The sequence below is a fragment of the Octopus sinensis genome, linkage group LG6 (assembly GCF_006345805.1).
Source record: "Octopus sinensis linkage group LG6, ASM634580v1, whole genome shotgun sequence".
Taxonomy (NCBI): Eukaryota; Metazoa; Mollusca; class Cephalopoda; order Octopoda; family Octopodidae; genus Octopus; species Octopus sinensis.
In genome coordinates this window covers 36,892,539-36,912,785 of record NC_043002.1, presented here as the reverse complement: position 1 = coordinate 36,912,785, position 20,247 = coordinate 36,892,539, and the positions used below count along the sequence as shown (strand labels likewise).

Genomic DNA, 20,247 nt, shown 5'->3' with positions numbered 1-20,247 from the left:
GATAGAGAAATTTAGTGGCATCCTATCCTTATCAAAGTTATACCATGCTGTTCAGAGTAGCGAAAATTTTCAGGGAAACAGATAGTAATAAAACTACCAATATTTAACCAGTAAGAGGGGTAAGAGAAGTAGTTCAGTAGATCTACTTAGGAATAGTATTTGGCAGATCATACCAGAAATGTAATATGATACTTAGTTTCCTAACACCTACCCATCAATTTGAAGAATGTTTATGGCAAAAATTCCTACTTATTTAAGCTATTACTGACCAATTCAAATAGGGAGAGGAAATATGTAGAATTAAGTTAATCAGTAGATAACTATTTAGGCCATAATGGAAATGTCATTTGATCATTATTAAATCTAAGCATAAACTGTATCTATATATATATATATATAGGGTACTAAACATTGGATAACTATTGAACTCACTCAAATTAAATTAGTTACATGTGAGTATGTGTGTGTGTGCGTGTGCATGTGTGTGTGTGCATGCGCATATGTGTGTATGTGCATTATAACAGTTTGACTCAGCTCCATATGACTTAAAATTTTGTGGACTCAAGGATATGTTAAAGAGATGAATATGTATGTGTGTATATATATCATCATCATCATCATCATCATCGTTTAACGTCCGCTTTCCATGCTAGCATGGGTTGGACAGTTCAACTGGGGTCTGGGAAGCCCGAAGGCTGCACCAGGCCAGTCAGATCTGGCAGTGTTTCTACAGCTGGATGCCCTTCCTAACGCCATTTATATATATATATATATATATATATATATATATATAATATGATATATATATATAATATAAAAACATGTAATATACAAATAAATATCTGTAAATATAAAACCATCTGAATTTCTGATTGCCTCATTTCTTCTAATATAAGATACCTGTACATCATCTTCAAACCTTCTAATATATATATGTATGTATATATATATATGCGTGTGTGCGTGCGTATATGCATATATATATACATGTATTTATATGTATATGTGTGTGTGCATGTGTGTGAGTAAGTGTGTGTGTATATTATGTTGTATGGTAATATGTTTCTTCAAAAACACATGCACTTACTTGCTAGAACAGCAGGAAATCTACTTATATCAAGACTACCAGTCAATAATTAAGTTGTTATACTATTTATTCTATTAAATATACTGATCTTAAAGTAGAATTTAAAATAGTAATTTCATATATGAAATGACTTAAAATAAAATATAATAGCCACATGGAAAATTTCCATACAGATTCTCCTACTGTAAATCATAAGTCTATTTGTTATATACTATAATTAAATATATCTTTCTGCATAATCAAAGACTTTTAAATTAAACTTCTATACATACTTCCACCTATGATTTAAAATAGCATGAAGTTTATCTGAACAAAGATCAATAGTTAATAATTATATAATTGTGCAATATTAATTATATCCCTGCCTTTATAATTTATTCAAAAAACTTTGCTTGTGTTATACTGTTTCCATTACTTCTTGAGTGATTATATTGTTTTTATATAATTATTATCATTATTATTATTATTATTATTATTATTATGTTGCTTTGTTTTATACGAGCTGTTCCAAGTTTCATGCCAGACACCTCCAGTAACAGCATGTTGGATGTTTTACTTATAGGTGTTATTTATGATTAACAATGATATAGTGTAGGGAAAGGAGACCATATTCTGATAACTAAGACTCTGATAAATTTTTAATATTTCAATCAGATATTTTCAAGGTGAGAGTATTTTTCTTAGAATACAGGCAGTATCCATGGCAACAATTTTTTTTGTAGTTGTTATACTTATGGGTTTTCTAGTGTTTGGCCATAGTCTATAGGTGTTTATTATTATTATAATTATTATAATTATTTCATTATATGATGTTAATGGTAGTCTCTCTTGAATCCTTGTGTTATTCATATATATATAACAATTTAGCTAGGTGTTAAATAACCACCAAAAGGATATTAAATATCCAAAAGAATTTATTGGTTTACATACACCACACACACACACACATATGTGGTAAGTAGCTTGCTTACCAACCACATGGTATAGAAGAGAGAGAAAGAAAAGTGTCCAGTCCTCAGAACATCATGCAGGAAAAGAAAGATGGTCACATATGGAAAAGAAAGATGGACGATGGTCATGTGTGCACAATGAGAGAGAGGAAAAAGAGAAAGTGGGGAGAGAGACAGACAGATAGAAAATGGTGAAGGGGATAAAAAGAGAATTAGAGAAGGATGGAGGAGAAAACAGTATAGAGTAGAGTCACATGAAAAAGGTCAAGATAAACTTACTTGGAAATTGATGTATGGTGTTGAATTAATAATATAAATAAATTTCTAAGTAATATATATATATATATATATATATATATATATGTGCATATGTTTATGTATATTTGTATATATATATATATATATATATATATATATAACACACACATGAGTCATGGAATGGAGTTGTTAAGATCCAGGTTAAATATGTTTCATAGTGAGTGGAACCTTAGAAGTGGTAAAAATCCAAGCTTGGATTTTTACTACTTCTGAAGTTCCACTCACTATAAAACTTATGTAGCCCAGATCTTACCAACTCCATTCCATAACTCTTGTATACTCATTTGCACACCTGGAAACCCTGGCCACCTACTGTGAAATAAATAAAAAAAAACACTTTTATCAGCTTATCATACTTTAATACAAAACAAATCCACCACCTTACATCTCAATAAACCACTATTGCTGCTGAAAGTTGTTGTATTTTTTATATTTACTACGGATTAAAAAATTAAAAGTTTAAAAGTTTATAAATTTAAAATTTAAAATATATAAAAATATAAAAATTTATAAATATAAATTTAAAATTCTAAATTTAAATAATTCAAATTTTAAATTTTGTATTTTATTTATTTTGTATATTATATTAATTATATTTATTTTTATGTTTTGGTTTATGTCTTTCACTGTTTGATTTGCCTAATAGTGGTTTTATCTCTAATTTAATTTATATTTACACTGTAAAATTTGATTTAATCCTAAATCTAATTTTTCCCTGTAAGTTTGGATATACTCCCTAATATTATATATATATATAATTGGTGAGAGAAATGAAAAGTGGATTTTGTATGAATAAAGATTTGTACCAAATCCACTTTCCGTTTCCCTCATCACTTATAAACCAAACAAACACTGTGGAATTCCTGATGTAGATGCAGTGAAAATTATACCGTAACTGCAGATGACATTGGGTAACCTGAATGGTAAATGTGCTTTAAGTGGTATACTAATAGACAAGCCTGCATGGGATGGATGTAGGTGTCTTCAAAATAAAGCTGGACCTCTTCCTGTCAGGTGTACCAGATGAACCAACTTCATGGCAGGAGGTGCAGATGAGGGCAGCTGCATCAAAATTTCTCATGCACCAAATGTCAATTGCTAAAAAGCATTCGTGAAGTAAAATTATGTAGCAACACCAAATAGCGGTGCCCCAGCATGGCCACAGCTCGTGAGCTGAAACTAGATGAAATAAGAAAGAATAAAATTATATCTATAATATATATATACTCACACATAGAATCTGTGTCAGCATAATGTAATAAAGTGTTCCACAAAGAATTGATGTGAACCTGTATCCAGTTGCACAATGAACATACACTGCAGAGGATGCAAATAGCCACAATAGTGGAACATGTGTAGGAAACAAATGGTATTAAATGCATCTTGTGCTTATTGTTTAGCATACTTTTCCTTTATGTGTGTGTGTGTGTGTGTGCACATATATGCACATGTGTTTGTGCATATTAGCCTCCAAGTATAATTTCATATCTAAATCTATGCTTGTACCATTATGTATGCAACTACACTTACATCCCCATTCTTTGTTTTCCATTTGCATTGGGTTTTTATCCAATATGCTTTGCACACACAGCACACATTTGTATTTGCACAGGCACACACACACACACACACACACACACACTCACACACACACACACACACACACAAACACACACACACATACATGCATACCTGTTCACATGATACTGTTTGTGTGAAGCTGAGCCAAGCATTGAGTATCTATATTTGCCTTAAGCTATCCTAGTGTACTGGACATGTGAAAGATAATCTGTAAAGAAAGACACCATATAAGAGTGATATTGATAAAGAATATCATTGTTTGGTTGTTGAGTCAAAGATAGTACTTTTAGATATTTACATTTCAATGAAATACATATGTGTATTTATATATATATATATATATATTATGTATGTATATTATATATATATATATATATATATATATATATATGAAGATAGAAAGCATGTAACAGAGTGAGAGCTATATGTACGTTTGTATGTATACAAGCACACAATTTATATTATGTGTGTGCATGTGTGAGGGTGTGTATGTGTGACTGCATGTGAGCATGTGTGTGTGTATATATATATACATACATATACATATATATTGTATGTAGGTATGTAATATATATAGACACATATATATACATACATACATGTATATATATATACATTTTACATACATTTATATATGTATATGTATGTATATATATATATATACTATATATTATATGATATATATATATATATATATATATATTATATATAATAATATATATATATATATATATAGGTATACATATCATTTAATATACTGCACAGTACTTAAGACAGAGCTACTAATAGTTTCATGCATATTGACACAATAATTCGTGAGATTTATATAATATGCCATGTGACTCCAAGTACTTGATGGCGTACTTTTTTCGTTGGTCTTACCTTATGTTCGTGTGTGTGTTTGTATATAATATAGGCATGTGTATATAATATATATGTGCGCATATGAATATAAGTATGCATATAATTTTTGTAGAGTAGGTTTTAACCCCTTAGCCCTTTAGCATTCAGAGTGCACTGTCAAATGTAATCATTATTAATTCACATTGTTTTGATTCAATCATGCATTATCTCATAGCTTCATGATTTTAGCAATGTAAATGTTCACTTATAAAATAACAATCTAGGTTAGATGTGAGAGTCAAGATCAGGCCAGTTTGTTAGTTAGTTAGTTAGTTAATTTTTTGGCGCAAAAAGCAAGGTCATGTAGGGGGACATGGAGTTATGTACAGGGTGGTGTTCATGTAAAGAGTTCAGGCCACTTGAGGTCAAGGGAGACTTTGAACCGAGTGGTCGTCAGCATCTTCACCATCTCGTCTGGCAGCTTATTCCACAGATCTGCAACCCGGATGGAGAAAGCCCCTCTCCTTCGATTGAGATGAAATCGTCACAGATAGAACTTTTCGGAATGACCCCGCAGCCAATGCTCTAGAGCAGGAGTGAAGAACAGCTCTTTCGAGAGGTTACACTTTCCGCTAATGAAGTTGTGAGCAAGAATGAGATCTCCACGGCATCGTCGTTTTTCTGGAGAATAAAGTTTGAGCATGAAACAGATAGAATATCTGGACTGGATATAGCAGATTTAAATGCTAATGAGTTGAAGGACAAAGTTTGCAATATGGTTGTGATTTTAATTTTGTATTTCTCTCTTATGGGAATGAACATCACAACTCCCTTTTTAACCTAAATCTTCTAAGGTTAACTGACGACTTATTATTCTTGGAGATATATATATTACATGAAGGATCATATTCGGTGATTACTCATTCTATTTGAAAGTAATTTGGAGAACTACTCTTTTCAATATTTACATTATTTACATTCGACGGATATTTGCCCTCATCTTGTTTGTTGTTAACACAACGTTTCGGCTGATATACCCTCCAGCCTTCTTCAGGTTCTTCTGTGGTTAAGATTGCGGGCGACTAACCCCAAGATTCTGAGTTCGATTCCAAGCAGTGACCTGAACACTAACAATAATAATAATAATAATAATAACAATAACAACATAAAAAAATACATTAGGAATTTCTCCAAGACACCTGAAGTAGGCTGGAGGGTATATCAGCTGAAACGTTGTGTTAACAACAAACAAAGTGAGGACAAATATTCGTCAAATGTAAATAATGTAAATAATGTACATAACTCCTCATCTCTTAAATATAGAACTGTACTGTTTTCAATCAATTCAATTAAATAGAAAAGTGTATTACAAAATAGTACATATGTAATAGTACATATGTAATAGTACATATGTTTAATGCAGTTTTATGCAAATGAAATTTAGTCTGTAAACATTGAAAGTTTAATTACCTCTCAATGATACTAAAATAATTAGATTGGTCTGCCTATCACATAAATCTTATAAGTCCTAAAACAGAGATAAGATAGCCAAAGAAGCAAATTTTCAAATGGTCACTCAATGAGCTACAAATAAAAGGTAAATCTCTAGCAACACCAAAACAGGAAATGCATAATATGATCTCAAATAATCTGTTTGCAAAAAGAGAAAAAAATTGTTGTAGTTAAAATACTTTTGATTAGCTGACGGACAGACACTGAACGAAGCTGTACAGAAAATTATGCCTGGTCGCATGTGCAAATGCCCATACTTTGTGCAGCAGAAACATGTGTAGGTTGATGTAACCACAAAGATATGCTGTATGAAGTTGTAAAATAAAAGAGAATAAATTTTGAAGATGAACAAGTCTCCATATTGTCTATCATTATAATTATTGCTAATATACACACCAGTAAATATCATCATCCAGTGAAGCAAACATAGAATTACCCATTGGAGGAATTTACAGCATGAGTGACAACTCATAATAATCATACATATTAAATACTAATTGATGCAGTTAGCCATAACCTGGAGCCTAACTGAGAGCCACCATGGTATCTGCCCAGATAATATATTCCTCTAAACTCACACACACACACATACACACACACATACACACACACACACACACACATATATATATACACACACATACAATTTTACAATATATATATATATGTATAAATATACAATTTTACAATATATATATATGAGTCTAGAGGATATATTATATCACTTATATATACGATTTTACAATATATATATATATATATGTATAATTTTACAATATTGATTAGAATATGTGTAGGATTTTTCGTTTGTTCTTTACTCTTTAATTTTTTTATTTTTGATAACCAAACCAGTATTTTAGATATGCTTTGTTGTCATTCATGTATATTTGTGTATTTAAATGTTTGCTTTCTTTTAAACCTTCTCTTTAATAACTATAACCATTAACTTTCCACAGGTTCTTACCCAAGAAGATTGGAACACGGTCCTATATAATGGGATGGATAAAACGTCCGCATGGGCATCCCTTTATTTCATTGCGCTAATGACTTTTGGAAATTATGTGCTCTTTAATCTCCTTGTTGCTATTCTCGTCGAGGGGTTTTCTACAGAGGTAAGAAGACAGTTTTTCTTTTAGTTCACAAGAATTTTGAAACTTTGAAGATATGAAATACATAAATTTTAACAGTGGAACACCAAAGTAGAACAAGCAATAAATAGTAGCAAGTAAGTATTGAGTTAAAAATTCCTTTGGATGGAAAAGGTCAAAGGGTCTTTTAACCAATACTTATATGCTATTACACATGGTTTTATCTGCTTCGAGTTCCACCATTAAAAATGATTCCTTTTTCTTTTGTTTTGCTTTCTAAATTTCAAGATTACCAAGTTAGGCAATGCAGTGCAAATATTCAATAAGACACTTACAAAAGCATCCTTCTCTGATGAAAAAAAGTACATTTCAGAAGGTTACTAAAACAATCATGCTGTTCCAAAATATACAACTAAAATAATGACCTCAATAGGAACAGGCATGGTTGTGTGGTTAGAATCTTGCTTCCCAACCATATGGTTCCAGGTTCAGTCCCACTTCTTGGCACCTTGGACAAGTGCATTCTACTATAGCCTCAGGCCAACTAAGGCCTTGTGAGTGAATTTGGTAGATGGAAACTGAAAGAAGCCCATCGTATATATATATATATATATATATATATAAATGATGAGACATGTTATTTATCTCAAAATTATATGCTAATGTTTTGGCATGGTTACTGATGAGAATTCGCCTAGCAAATTATTTTATTTGCCAAAAAGAGTTTACATCTAGGTATAACCATACAAAAATAACAAGGTAAAAGTTTGTATTTTTCATTCCCATCGAAAATTGCTCTTAAATGTGGTTTTGGTTGTTTTGACTGCTTCTTCTAGTGTGTAAAATTACCTGTTAAAAGGTAGTTTCTCTTGTGTTTAAATGTACACTATTTTGTATTGAGTGTGTGTGTGTGTGTGTGTGTGTCTTTGTGTGTGTCTTTGTGTCTGTTTTTGTCTCCCCCACCCCATCACCACTAGCCTTTAAAAAGAATAAATCCAGGGGTCAATTTGTTCAACAAAACCTTTAAGGTGGTGCTCCAGTATGGCCAGAATCAAATAACTAAAACAAGGAAAAGAATAAAAGAATGAGAATTTGACATATACGTAGGTGCATTCTTGGTTGTTTGTAAAGTAGAGTATTTAATTTGCTTAACAGATTGTACATTAGCATGTATAGACATCATCATTTTAGTGCCCACTTTTCCAAGCTTGCATGGGTTGGACAGAAGTTGCAGAGGCAGATTTTCTATAGCTGGATGCTATGTCAGTCACTTGCTCCCAAGTAAGCTGATATTTTCCCATGATCAGACATATTTTCACAGAAGATTGGAAATGGAGGGCATCATGGTTGCAATCAAATACAAGTATCATGTGAAGCAAAATAAGAAGACAGCAACACACACAGACATACAAATACATATCATCATCATTTAACGTCCACTGCTCCCTTGCTCATATGTGCCAGAAGGAATTTGTTGAAGCAGATTTTCTACAGCCAGTTGCCCTATCTGTCACCAACACTCACATGTTTATATGTAAGGTTAATATTTCCCATGACCAAGGTGGTGAGCTGGCAGAAACTTTAGCACGCTGGGTGAAGTGCTTTGCGGTATTTCGTCTGCCATTATGTTCTGAGTTCAAATTCTGCCAAAGTCAACTTTACCTTTCATCTTTTCAGGGTCGATAAATTAAGTACCAGTTACACACTGGGGTCGATGTAATCGACTTAATCCCTTTCTCGGTCCTTGTTTGTCCCTTCTGTATTTAGCCCCTTATGGGCAATAAAGAAATAAGAAACATTAGCACACTGGGCGAAATGCTTAGTGGTATTTTGTCTGTTTTTACATTCTGAGTTCAAATTCCACCGAGGTCGACTTTGCCTTTCATCCTTTTAGGGTCAATAAATTAAGTACCAGTTACATACTGGGATCAATCTAATCAACTGGCCTCCTTCCCCAAAAATTTCGGACCTTGTGCCTAGAGTAGAAAAGAATATTTCCCATGACCAGACATGTGTTCATAAAACACTAGAAATGAAGAACACTTGTAAGACTGTATTTTTCATTTACAGCCATCACACAGTCAAGGCAAGGAAACGGTAACACACAACAACACACACACACACACACACACACACACACACACACAAACAAACAATGAGCGTTTTCCATTTTGTGTCAACCAAATCCATTCACAAGGCTTTGATCAGTCCAAAGCTGTAGCAGAAGACACTTGCCCAAGGTGCCATACAGTGGAACTGAACTTGGAACCACGTCAGTTACGAAGTAAGCTTCTTACCACACATCAAGCAATTCTTCCACCATGCCAGGACAAAGTGTGCCTCCAATGCCAAAAAGTATTGTTACCAAAACAAGTTCTCTGTCCAGTGAACTGTGCCAAATTGCCAGTACCCAAACTGTCATGATCAGTCGTCTCATACCAAAATATAATGACAGGCTGGTCATAACTAGAAAGCTATTATTTAATCATATTTCTATTCGATGTGGGTTGACCTGGTGTTAAACATGAATAACTCCACCACCACCAACAACGACAACAACAGTTCTACGAACATTATTAAACATTAGCAAATACTGATAGCCTTATTAAAACAAATATACGTGAGGCAAAACAACATCAGCAAACAAAGAAACAATTATTTTAATTACATGTCTGTCTGATTTAGGTAATTAATAGAATTTATCAACAAAATAGTTGCCACATAGATAGAAATGATAAGTATATGGGGTGGAGTGGGATGAGGTGGGATGAGGAGAGGAGAGAAACAGAATAAAAGATGGAAAGGAAAGAAGGATGGAAGCAAGAAGGAAAGAAGGAAGTAAGAAAGAAAGAAAGAAAGAAAGAAGAAAGAAAGAAAGAAAGAAAAAAGAAATAAAGAAAGAACAAAAGAGAAAGAAAGAAAGAATGAAAAAGAAAGAAAGAAAGAAAGAAAGAAATAAAGAAAGAAAGAAATGAAGGATAGTGGAGAGGATATGAGGATAGAATGCTGAAAGGAAGAAAAAAGAAAAGAAAGAAAGGAAGGAGGAAGGGAGAGAGAAGGAAAGAAAGAAAGAAAACAACAAAGAAGGAAGGTAGGAAGAAAGAAGGGAAAAAGAAAGCAGTAAAGAACTGAGGAAGGAAGGGAGACAGGAAAGAAGGAAGTGGGGGGTGAAGGATAAGGAGGAGGGAAGTAGGAAAGAAAAAAAAGATGGAAAAAGTAAGACAAAGAAAGACAGAAAGAATGAAGAAACAAGTAAAGAAAGAAAGAAAAAAGTAGAAAGAAATAACAGTTATAAAAAAAAAGATATTGTTTTAATGTTTTCGTTTCTCCTCTGCTGTTCCTCTCACACCCTTTCATTGAAATCTGTAGTTTCCCAACTCTGTCTTCACACACAAACAGATACAAGTTAACACATTTACTATGGCCTTTTACCCCTGTGGTGGGACAAAAGTGAAAGTGATAATAAACAAGATTTAAAACAACTAAGAAAGACAATCATAGTTCAATGTAAATGTCAATATTATCTCTTGTAGCACTCCAAAGGTGGTGGTTTCTCTGACATTTCTATTGATGTGTTTATCTGTAGTAATAGTAGCATTATGGGTGATATGTATGTATGTTGGTATGTATGTATGTGTATATATATATATATAATTATGTGTGTGTGTGTGTGTGTGTGTTTATGTCTGTACACAGAAGTGTATACTTATATAATACACACATACATATATACATGGGTGTGTATATATATATATATATATACATAGATATATATATGTATATATGCATATATCTACATATTGCATATGTATGTGTGTGTACATGTGACATATGTACGTACGTATGTATGTGTATGAATGTATATATGTGCGTACATTTCTATTTGGTTGCATTAATGTACATGCATACATTGATATGTATATATATATATATTATATATATATATATGTATGTATGAATAAATATATATATATATATTTACATGTATGTACATGTAGTGTGAATGAATGTGTTTATGTTTGTTTTCTGTTGATGCATTGTTACTACACATGTATATATGTATGCATGTATGTGTAGATGGATATGTGTTTGTGTAAGTATATGGATATTTAGGTTTGCAAACAAGAGATGAAAGACATATATATATATATATATATTATTATATATATATAATATATATATATATATATATAATATATATATCCACATTTATATCATTTGTATGTGTGTGCAACTGTTGTGTATAAATAAGTATATATAGGTAGACAGATAGTTTGATGGATAGTTTTATATATATATATATATATATATACACACATACATACACACACACACACACACATATATATATATACATACATACATACATATATATATATATATATATATATATATATATATACATACATAAATACATATATATATATATACATATACATATATAAAATATGTATGTATATGAACTGATAGACAGATTGATAAATAGATACATGTGTGTGTGTGTACATGTATATACATTAATAAGTACTAGATGTACAAATGACAGAAGGAAGAAAAAGCCATCTGTGTGTATGAATATGTGAGCATAACTATACAGCAGAATGTATTTATATATTCTTACGATTTTGTTGACATATATATCAGTGTAAAGTAGTTGAGTTTTAGGTGTGTATACGTGTGTGAGATGTTGCAATCAGTTGATATTTTGTTTTTGGTCATTACAATGAAAGGCATCATCAAACAAACTTCCCTACCAATACCAAACTCAACACCTACATCACTGTTGTTTGTTCCATGTTTCTGCATTCTTAACAAGCACCATTGACATTATATTATATATATCTTTATATCTTTATATGTCTTACTAGTGGAGATTTTGATTAACCGTGTGTATATGTGTGTGTGTGTGTAAATATATATGATAATATATGTATGTATGTGTGTGTATATATATATATATAGATAGATAAAGAGATTGATAGATACATACATACATATGTATATATATAAGTATATACATGTATATATATATATATATATACATACATACATATCTATATCTACATATATATATATATATATATATATATATGTGTATATATACATATATATGTATATGTATATATTCATTATTATGTATATATATCTATATATCTATATGTGCATGTATATAATTACATACATTTGTCCATATATACAATCACACATATTTGCAGAAAAAATTCTAATATGGAAATGACTGTCTGATGGAGAATATTTTGCACTGGGTAAATTTTCCTAATATCAATAATTGGAAAATTTCTCCTCTTTGAAATGGAACAAACCCTGTCAATTACTGATCAATAAATTCAAGATTTTTTTTTTTTTTTTAATATTGGAGAAAAAATTATCCATAAGAATATGAATATAGCTTCAGCTATTCACAATACTTCAGTTGTGATCTACTGTTATAAAAACAAACTTTGCTTGCATTGATCAGCAAAATTGTTTTACAGATAATTTGAGAGAAAAAAATATAGTTTTGAAAAATGGTATTTTGTATATGGTATATATTTTACAATTGTTACTTTTATTTAAATTCTTGGGTCAAATATGTAAAATTATGTTAAAGATTCTCTTTTAGTAATATTTAGGTCTGTGCAAAACACAGAAGTTTAATTTTAATGTTTAAGGTGTATTTCTTTATGCAAGATGCTAGGTGTTTCTGTGTAATTTGCTGAGATAAAATTTTCAATAAGATTTGGGAAAATAAAAGCACTAAAAACTCTTTTTTTTTTTTTTTTTTTTTTTGCAAGGTATTTGAATATAGTGAAACCCATTTGCACATAGTTTGAGATTTACAAAAGAAAGGAAACAGCATAAATATTCCAGAAATATAGTAACAAGCATAAATAGAAACTAGATTACTAACTCAGTTTGAAAACAGTCAAACCTATGTACACAAAACAAAAGTTTTCAGAAGAGAGGAAAATAGCAGAATATTATAACAAACAGGGTTTTGAAACCATATTATAGATTCCATTAACTTGTGACTAATGACCAATTTCTTATCTGTAAGATTGTTGAACACATGCTAAACTATTGAATGTCAGTGAATGCATCCAGCAACAAGTCCTGTATTACAACAATTAATGAAATATCTTCATTGTCATCATTATGATCGTCATCACATTTAATGTCTATCTTTCCATGTTTGCATGGGTCAGACAAAATTCAACTGAGGCAAGTTTTCTATAACTGGATGCCTTTCCCCTAGCAAGAAATGCTTTCATGGAAGACTGAAAACAAATGATATTGGCTTGTATGACAGCAACACACAACTATCTGATGATGTCAAAACAAGAAGATGCATATACATACATACATGTATGCACATACATACACGTATGCACATACATATATGTGTGTATGTATATATAATATATATATATATATATATATATATATATATATATTGGAAGGTTTGGAGAAGATGTACATATACATATACATACATACATATATATGTCATATGTAAATATATATGTCTGTGTGTGTGTGATGCACATATGCAAAGAGCTTCTTTTAGTTTCCATCCAACAAATCTACTCATAACATTCACAGCTTTAGTCAGTCAGGAGCTAGAGTAGAAGACACTTATCCAAGCTGCCACACACTGAGACTGAACCTGAAACACTTATGACTGGAAAGGAAACTCCTTAACCACAGAGCCAAAATTAATAAAGTATCTCATCCATAACAACATTTGAATAGAAATGTAAAAATATTATGTAAATTTTGAGATTGGATTGTTCAAAGAATCAAATTGTTTACCTAAAGAGAAAACAATGAAAAACAAAAAAAGACAGTAAATGACAGATCTGACATACACCCACACTTTTGGTTAGCATCTTGGCATATTTCGTATTATTATGCTTATTTATGCTACCAACTTACATTACAGCTTTAAAAGTCTATATTATGAGATAAGTTTCCATTATCTTAGCATTGTTGTTGCTGTTGAATAATCAAAGTCAGCTTTGCTTGACACAGCTCTGTTTGACACATAGGTAGCTGAATTAATACTTAAAGAGAAAACCATAAGATATTTATAGAATTGAATTAATATATGCATACAGAGTCACAGCCATATGTTTAATAAACGTGTATTTAGTCTTGCTGTGAAAACAAGACCCCGTGGTTAAACCACAAAGCTTTTGATGGCTTGGAGGATCAAATCGTTTTCTTTATCTTAAAAAGTAATCAAGAATTGCTTACTTCAGCCTTTCAAACTGTAGAAAGGGAAAGTAAGGTAAACTACATCTTCATTGCTTTTGCAGTCACTTTCTCCATGCCAGCATGGATTGAATAAAACTTTTTGATGCTATATTCTAGGAGATGATGCCTTTTCTTATGTCAATTTTTATATCTATAAGTAAGAGACTTGATTCTAATATATTTTGTTGTTGTTGTTGTTGTTTTGGCATTATGCAGCATAAACCAACAATGGTTGTGGTCATGTGTGTATTTGTGTGTGTGTGTGTGTAATGTACATCATCATCATTTAATGTCCACATTCCTTCTGACATTCTATGCTTGGAGTGTTTGACAAGACCTGGCAGGTCAGAGCACTACATCAAGTACCAATGATAGTTTTGACATTATTTCTGCAGCTGGATGCCCTTCCCCATGCCAACAACTTTGCAGTGTGTACTAGGTACCTTTTTTCCTGTCAACAACACTAGCGAGGTCACCAAATAGCTCACAAGTCATGACCCCTGACTGAGTAGGGTGTCACATTTAAGTAGGTAGCTTATGGCAGGGGTATTGAAAAGCAAGATGATAATAGAGGAAAATATGAACAGGTGAATTGCTGGAAAGGAGATACAAGACTACTCCAGCTGGGAATGGAAAGAGAAGGATGGTAGTGATGAGGCGTCAGGACATATCCTTCAGATACAAGTGGGTGAATGAGAAGAGGATGGAGAGAGAGAAAGAGGTAAAGGGGAGTGATGGGGGTCAGTGATGAATATCGTTCTGTGAGGGTAAGTTGAAGGAAACAGAAATGAAACAGCGAGGAGGAGGGGATAAGTGGCCTAGTGAATGGATTTTGTAAATGGAAACTGAAAGAAGCATGTCATATATGAGTGTGTGTGTGTGTGTGTGTGTGTGTGTGTGTGTGTGAGTGTGCTTATGCATTTGTGAATGCGTTTCTGCCTCTTCATGCCACATGATAGTTGTAAACAAGTGTCACCACCATAAATGTGGCACCATTTGATTCCAGTCTTCTGTGTAAACATGTTCAGTAATGGGAAATATTACCTTGCTTGGAAACAAGTGAGGGTTGGTGAGAGCGAGAGCATCCAGCTGTAGAAAATTTGCCTCAATAAATTCTCTTCAGACTCAAACAGTCATGGAAAAGTGAACATCAAAAATGATGATGATATGTGTGTATATATATATATATATATATATATATAGCAAAAACTGTCCGATGAACGGCAACGTGAAACTCAGAGTAACAGGTTTTATAGAATTTTCTGCTGCTTTAAATAAAGTATATATATATGAAGACAGATAGATAGATAGATAGATAGAGAGAGAGAGAGAGAGAGAGATACATACATACATACATACATACATACATACATACATACATATACACAATATGTGTGTTTACATGTATGTTTTATTTAAAGACTCACAAGCATACACGTACACAATGCACTATATTATACACCACACACAGTATTTATATACAAGACTACATACAATATGATAATGAGTTAAATCTAGTGGTTTGTTAACAGAAGTTTCAAGTCTCATCATATCCACGTAATATGCAAATATTGCTGTGATGGATTGTTTTAATGTAGCAGGGTTCAACAAAATTCTGCAGCCTGCCAAACAGATTTCTCCGAGTGACTTTGTGTAACAGTCTCAATATAACTGGAGGTCACTGGAAAATATGCATACATACCCCACTGGAAGAGCTTTGAAAAATAACTGTACAAAGGAAAGTATGGAGGGACTTGATAGATGTATTGCCAAGTCATATAGCACAACCAGATGGAGAGGGGAAATCTATTGGGACCTAATAATAGTATTGTTAAAGATGTTAGGCATACACAGACAAAATTATATGTAAAATATGCACACACAAATACATATAGATATTTGTGTTTTTGTTAACACACAAACATGCAGGTCTACACACATGTATACACATATACATATATAAGCCCAACCACACACATAGATAAGCAGCTACAACTACACATACACACACACATATGCATGCTATCATTACACACACACACAAACCTGTGCTTACGCACATACCTACACATACACACACAGGCCAACCAAAGCCTTGTGAGTGGATTTGGTAGACAGAAACTGAAAGAAACCCGTTGTATATATGTGTATATATATATGTATGTGTGTATATGTTTGTGTATCTGTGTTTGTCCTCCCAGCATCGCTTGAAACCGATGATGGTGTATTTATGTCCCCATAACTTAGCTGTTCGGCAAAAGAAACCGATAGAAAAAGTACTAGGCTTACAAAAAATATGTCCTGGGGTCGATTTGCTTGACTAAGGGCAGTGCTCCAGCATGGCCGCAATCAAATAACTGAAACAAGTGAAAGAATATATATATAGGCACTGTGTTGTAAGAAGCACGAAATTTTGTCAGTGAACAGGTCGTGGTCTCAAAGTGACAAAAATATTTTGACAAATTAAATTTAAATGTTGAAGTGAATCTAACGGTTTTGTGTATTTCTTAAATGGCTTATAAATACCTTCCACACAGCAATTGTTATGTATAAATATATATATATAAATTCATAGTAGCATGACGCAAGTAAGAATCGAAGTGTTCTTGATGTCTACTGCAGAGTTAAATGAGGTCATAGAAGAACCAATGGAAGCTTGAAACTGGAATAAATTCAATAGCCACACAACAGTGCCAAGAACTTTAGTTATACCTCCAGCTTTCTTGCTCACAGTACGATCATACATACATATACATATGTTTTAAGCATATAGATATACCTATGAATATTATGTATTTTAAAATATTCATACCATGTTCGGGTGTTAGTTATTTCTGAATAGTTTTTTTGAACTAACACCAATATGCAAATTAGCACATCCTTGTGTGAAATAAACCACATCTTTTAGATTGTTATGAACTGTTTCTTCTTGACATCATGACAAATGAAGTTACATGAACTTTGATAAGAACTAAGGGAATTTGGTTTTACTGTTGTTGTTTACACATAGGTCTGCTCTGATCTGCCAGACCTATGATTAAGAACATTTCTACTATGACACTCCCATTTCTTTTTGCTGTCATATTTTTGTCTCTCATATCTTTTTCTGTCATATCTGTTTCATTATAGAGATTTTCTAACTAGCTACTTTGCTTGTTGCAAATTCAGTGATTGATTGTCACTTATTTTTCTATATATATAGCAAACTGGAGTGAACCACTGCTATCTCTAGCAGATGGGTGTCCACCACTGAGGATAAGCACAAATAGTTCAAAACTGGATGGTCTGGTGGTTCCGTTGTCATTACTTAAAGATGGTAGGGGTTCACTCCCTTGCTTGCAATATATATCAGGTGCAGATTGCATTGATAACCAGCTAGAGGAGTCTCCTCCTGGGGTTAAAAATGGTAGTAATGTCAGTTTCTACAGAACAGCCATGTTGAAGTGTCAATAAACATTACTTCACAGTATAGTTACTGCTTCTGTATAAAAGAAAAACATGACTAGCCATGGGGAAATATTACCTGGAAAACAGGTAATATTACTTGGAAACAGGTGAGGGATAATGCCAGGAAGGGCATCTTGCTGTAGAAATCTGTTTCAACAACTTCCATCTGAGAATAGAAGTTTAGAAAAGTGGTTGTTACATGATGATGATAGTGTGTATGACAAAATTATTGCTCAGCTAGGAAGTAGTAAAAAATGATATTTTCTAACAAATTATTGGTGTCAGATTTTGACACAAGGCCAGCAATTTTGGGAGAGGGGCCAAGTCGATTGGATCAACCTCAGTGCTCAACTAGTACTTATTTTATCAACTTCGAAAGGATGAAAGGCAATGTCGACCCTGGTGGAATTTGAACTGAGAATGTAAAGACAGATAAAATGCCGCTAAGCATTTCAACCAGCATGGTATCAATTCTGTCTGCTCAGAATATATGAGTTAGCCCATATATATACCCCTGGTTGTGGTTTCACATGAACTCACCAAGGAACATCTGACTGAGCATGCAAAATATTCAGTAGGTAGACAACACCCATAGCTAACAGTTGCATACTGTCCTTCTCTTCCAGATTGTGAAAGCTTACCATAACATTTAATCTAAATACAATGAAATTTTAAGACTTCATTATTTTTATGGGCATATATGGGTTAAAATTATGGAAAATACTGAGTACACAAATGGCACTAAATGCATAAATCTTTAGTTAACTGGTATATTGCATTAGTGCAAGCTTCAGTATTTCAAATCCACAGTGAAGGACTGCTTAGATAACTTTCAAAGTATTATGTAACACACCCTGCTTCTTGGCACACTGTTGGTTAAGCTGACAAGGATTCCCATTGATCCAATCAACAGAACAGCCTATTCATGAAATCAATATGCAAGTGGCTGAGAATTCCACAGACACACACACACCCTTAACATAGTTCTCAGAATGTGACAAGGCTGGCCCTTTGAACTACCGGTACAACTTATTTTACCAGCTGAGGAGAATGGGGCAATGTGAAATAAAGTGTCTTGCTTAAAGACACAATGTACTACCAGGGATCGAACTCACATTCTCACAGTTGTAAGCCAAATAATCTGAACCACTAAACCACATTCTTTCACTAACTGACTTCATAAAGCTCGAATTTACTCGTCTAAATTGCCTATTTCAGGTGTTCTAAACCCTTTTTATTCTATTTGCCATCTGACAAATTTTTGCAATTATATTAACCCCAACTCTACTTTGTTCAGTAAATTGAGTTTACACATTTATCATAATAAAACAACTGACAAAGAGGAAATTCAAAATAATGTTTTTAGACAATAAAAATAGCACAGAACAATGTTATTTCATTTATTCATGAACTAATGATGAATAAATACCAGAACCAAAAACAGTCTTCTGAATTAGACTTCTCCATCAATAATATAGTAATTAACAAGTATACAATAACAATCATTAAATCCAAGTGAGAGAAGGAAAGAAATTAGTATTTTTTCACAAAATAAGCCAACATCAAATTTATTTTTCCGTGCCGGTGGCACGTAAAAAGCACCATCCGATAGTGGCCGTTTGCCAGCCTCATCTGACACGTAAAAAGCACCCACTACACTCATGGAGTGGTTGGCGTCAGGAAGGGCATCCAGCTGTAGAAACATTGCCAGATCAGACTGGGCCTGGTGCAGCCTTCTGGCTCCCCAGACCCCAGTTGAACCGTCCAACCCATGCCAGCATGGAAAGCGGACACTAAAATATGATGATGATAATGAACGTCAGATTTTTTAAAACTATTATTATAAAAAATATGAACAAATTCAGGGGCAACATATTTGTCACTTGTGCAGGCAAAATTTACCACCTATAGGTGAATTTAACTCAAATCTTCCATGAAAACATGTCCAGCCACAGAAAATATTACCTTGCTTGGGAACAGAAGAGGATTAGTGACAGGAAGGGCATCCAGCTATAGAAAATCAATCTCAGCTAGTCCCATCTTACCTATATATGCATGGAAAAGTGAACATCAAAAATGATGATGATGATGGTATATATATATATATATATATATATATGTATATAGATAGATAGACACACACACACATCTACACATACACATA

The 20,247-nt window shown here is 32.7% G+C and overlaps 1 protein-coding gene across 1 annotated transcript in view; it reads left to right on the top strand.

Moving 5' to 3' along the window:
• Positions 1-20,247, top strand: part of LOC115213213 (voltage-dependent T-type calcium channel subunit alpha-1G-like) — an 865,045-nt gene that overhangs the window by 543,007 nt on the left and 301,791 nt on the right. Inside the window, exon 13 of the mRNA XM_036503838.1 lies at positions 7,248-7,403. Within this exon, the coding sequence (XP_036359731.1) occupies positions 7,248-7,403 (156 nt within the window). The remainder of the gene's footprint in view (positions 1-7,247; positions 7,404-20,247) is intronic.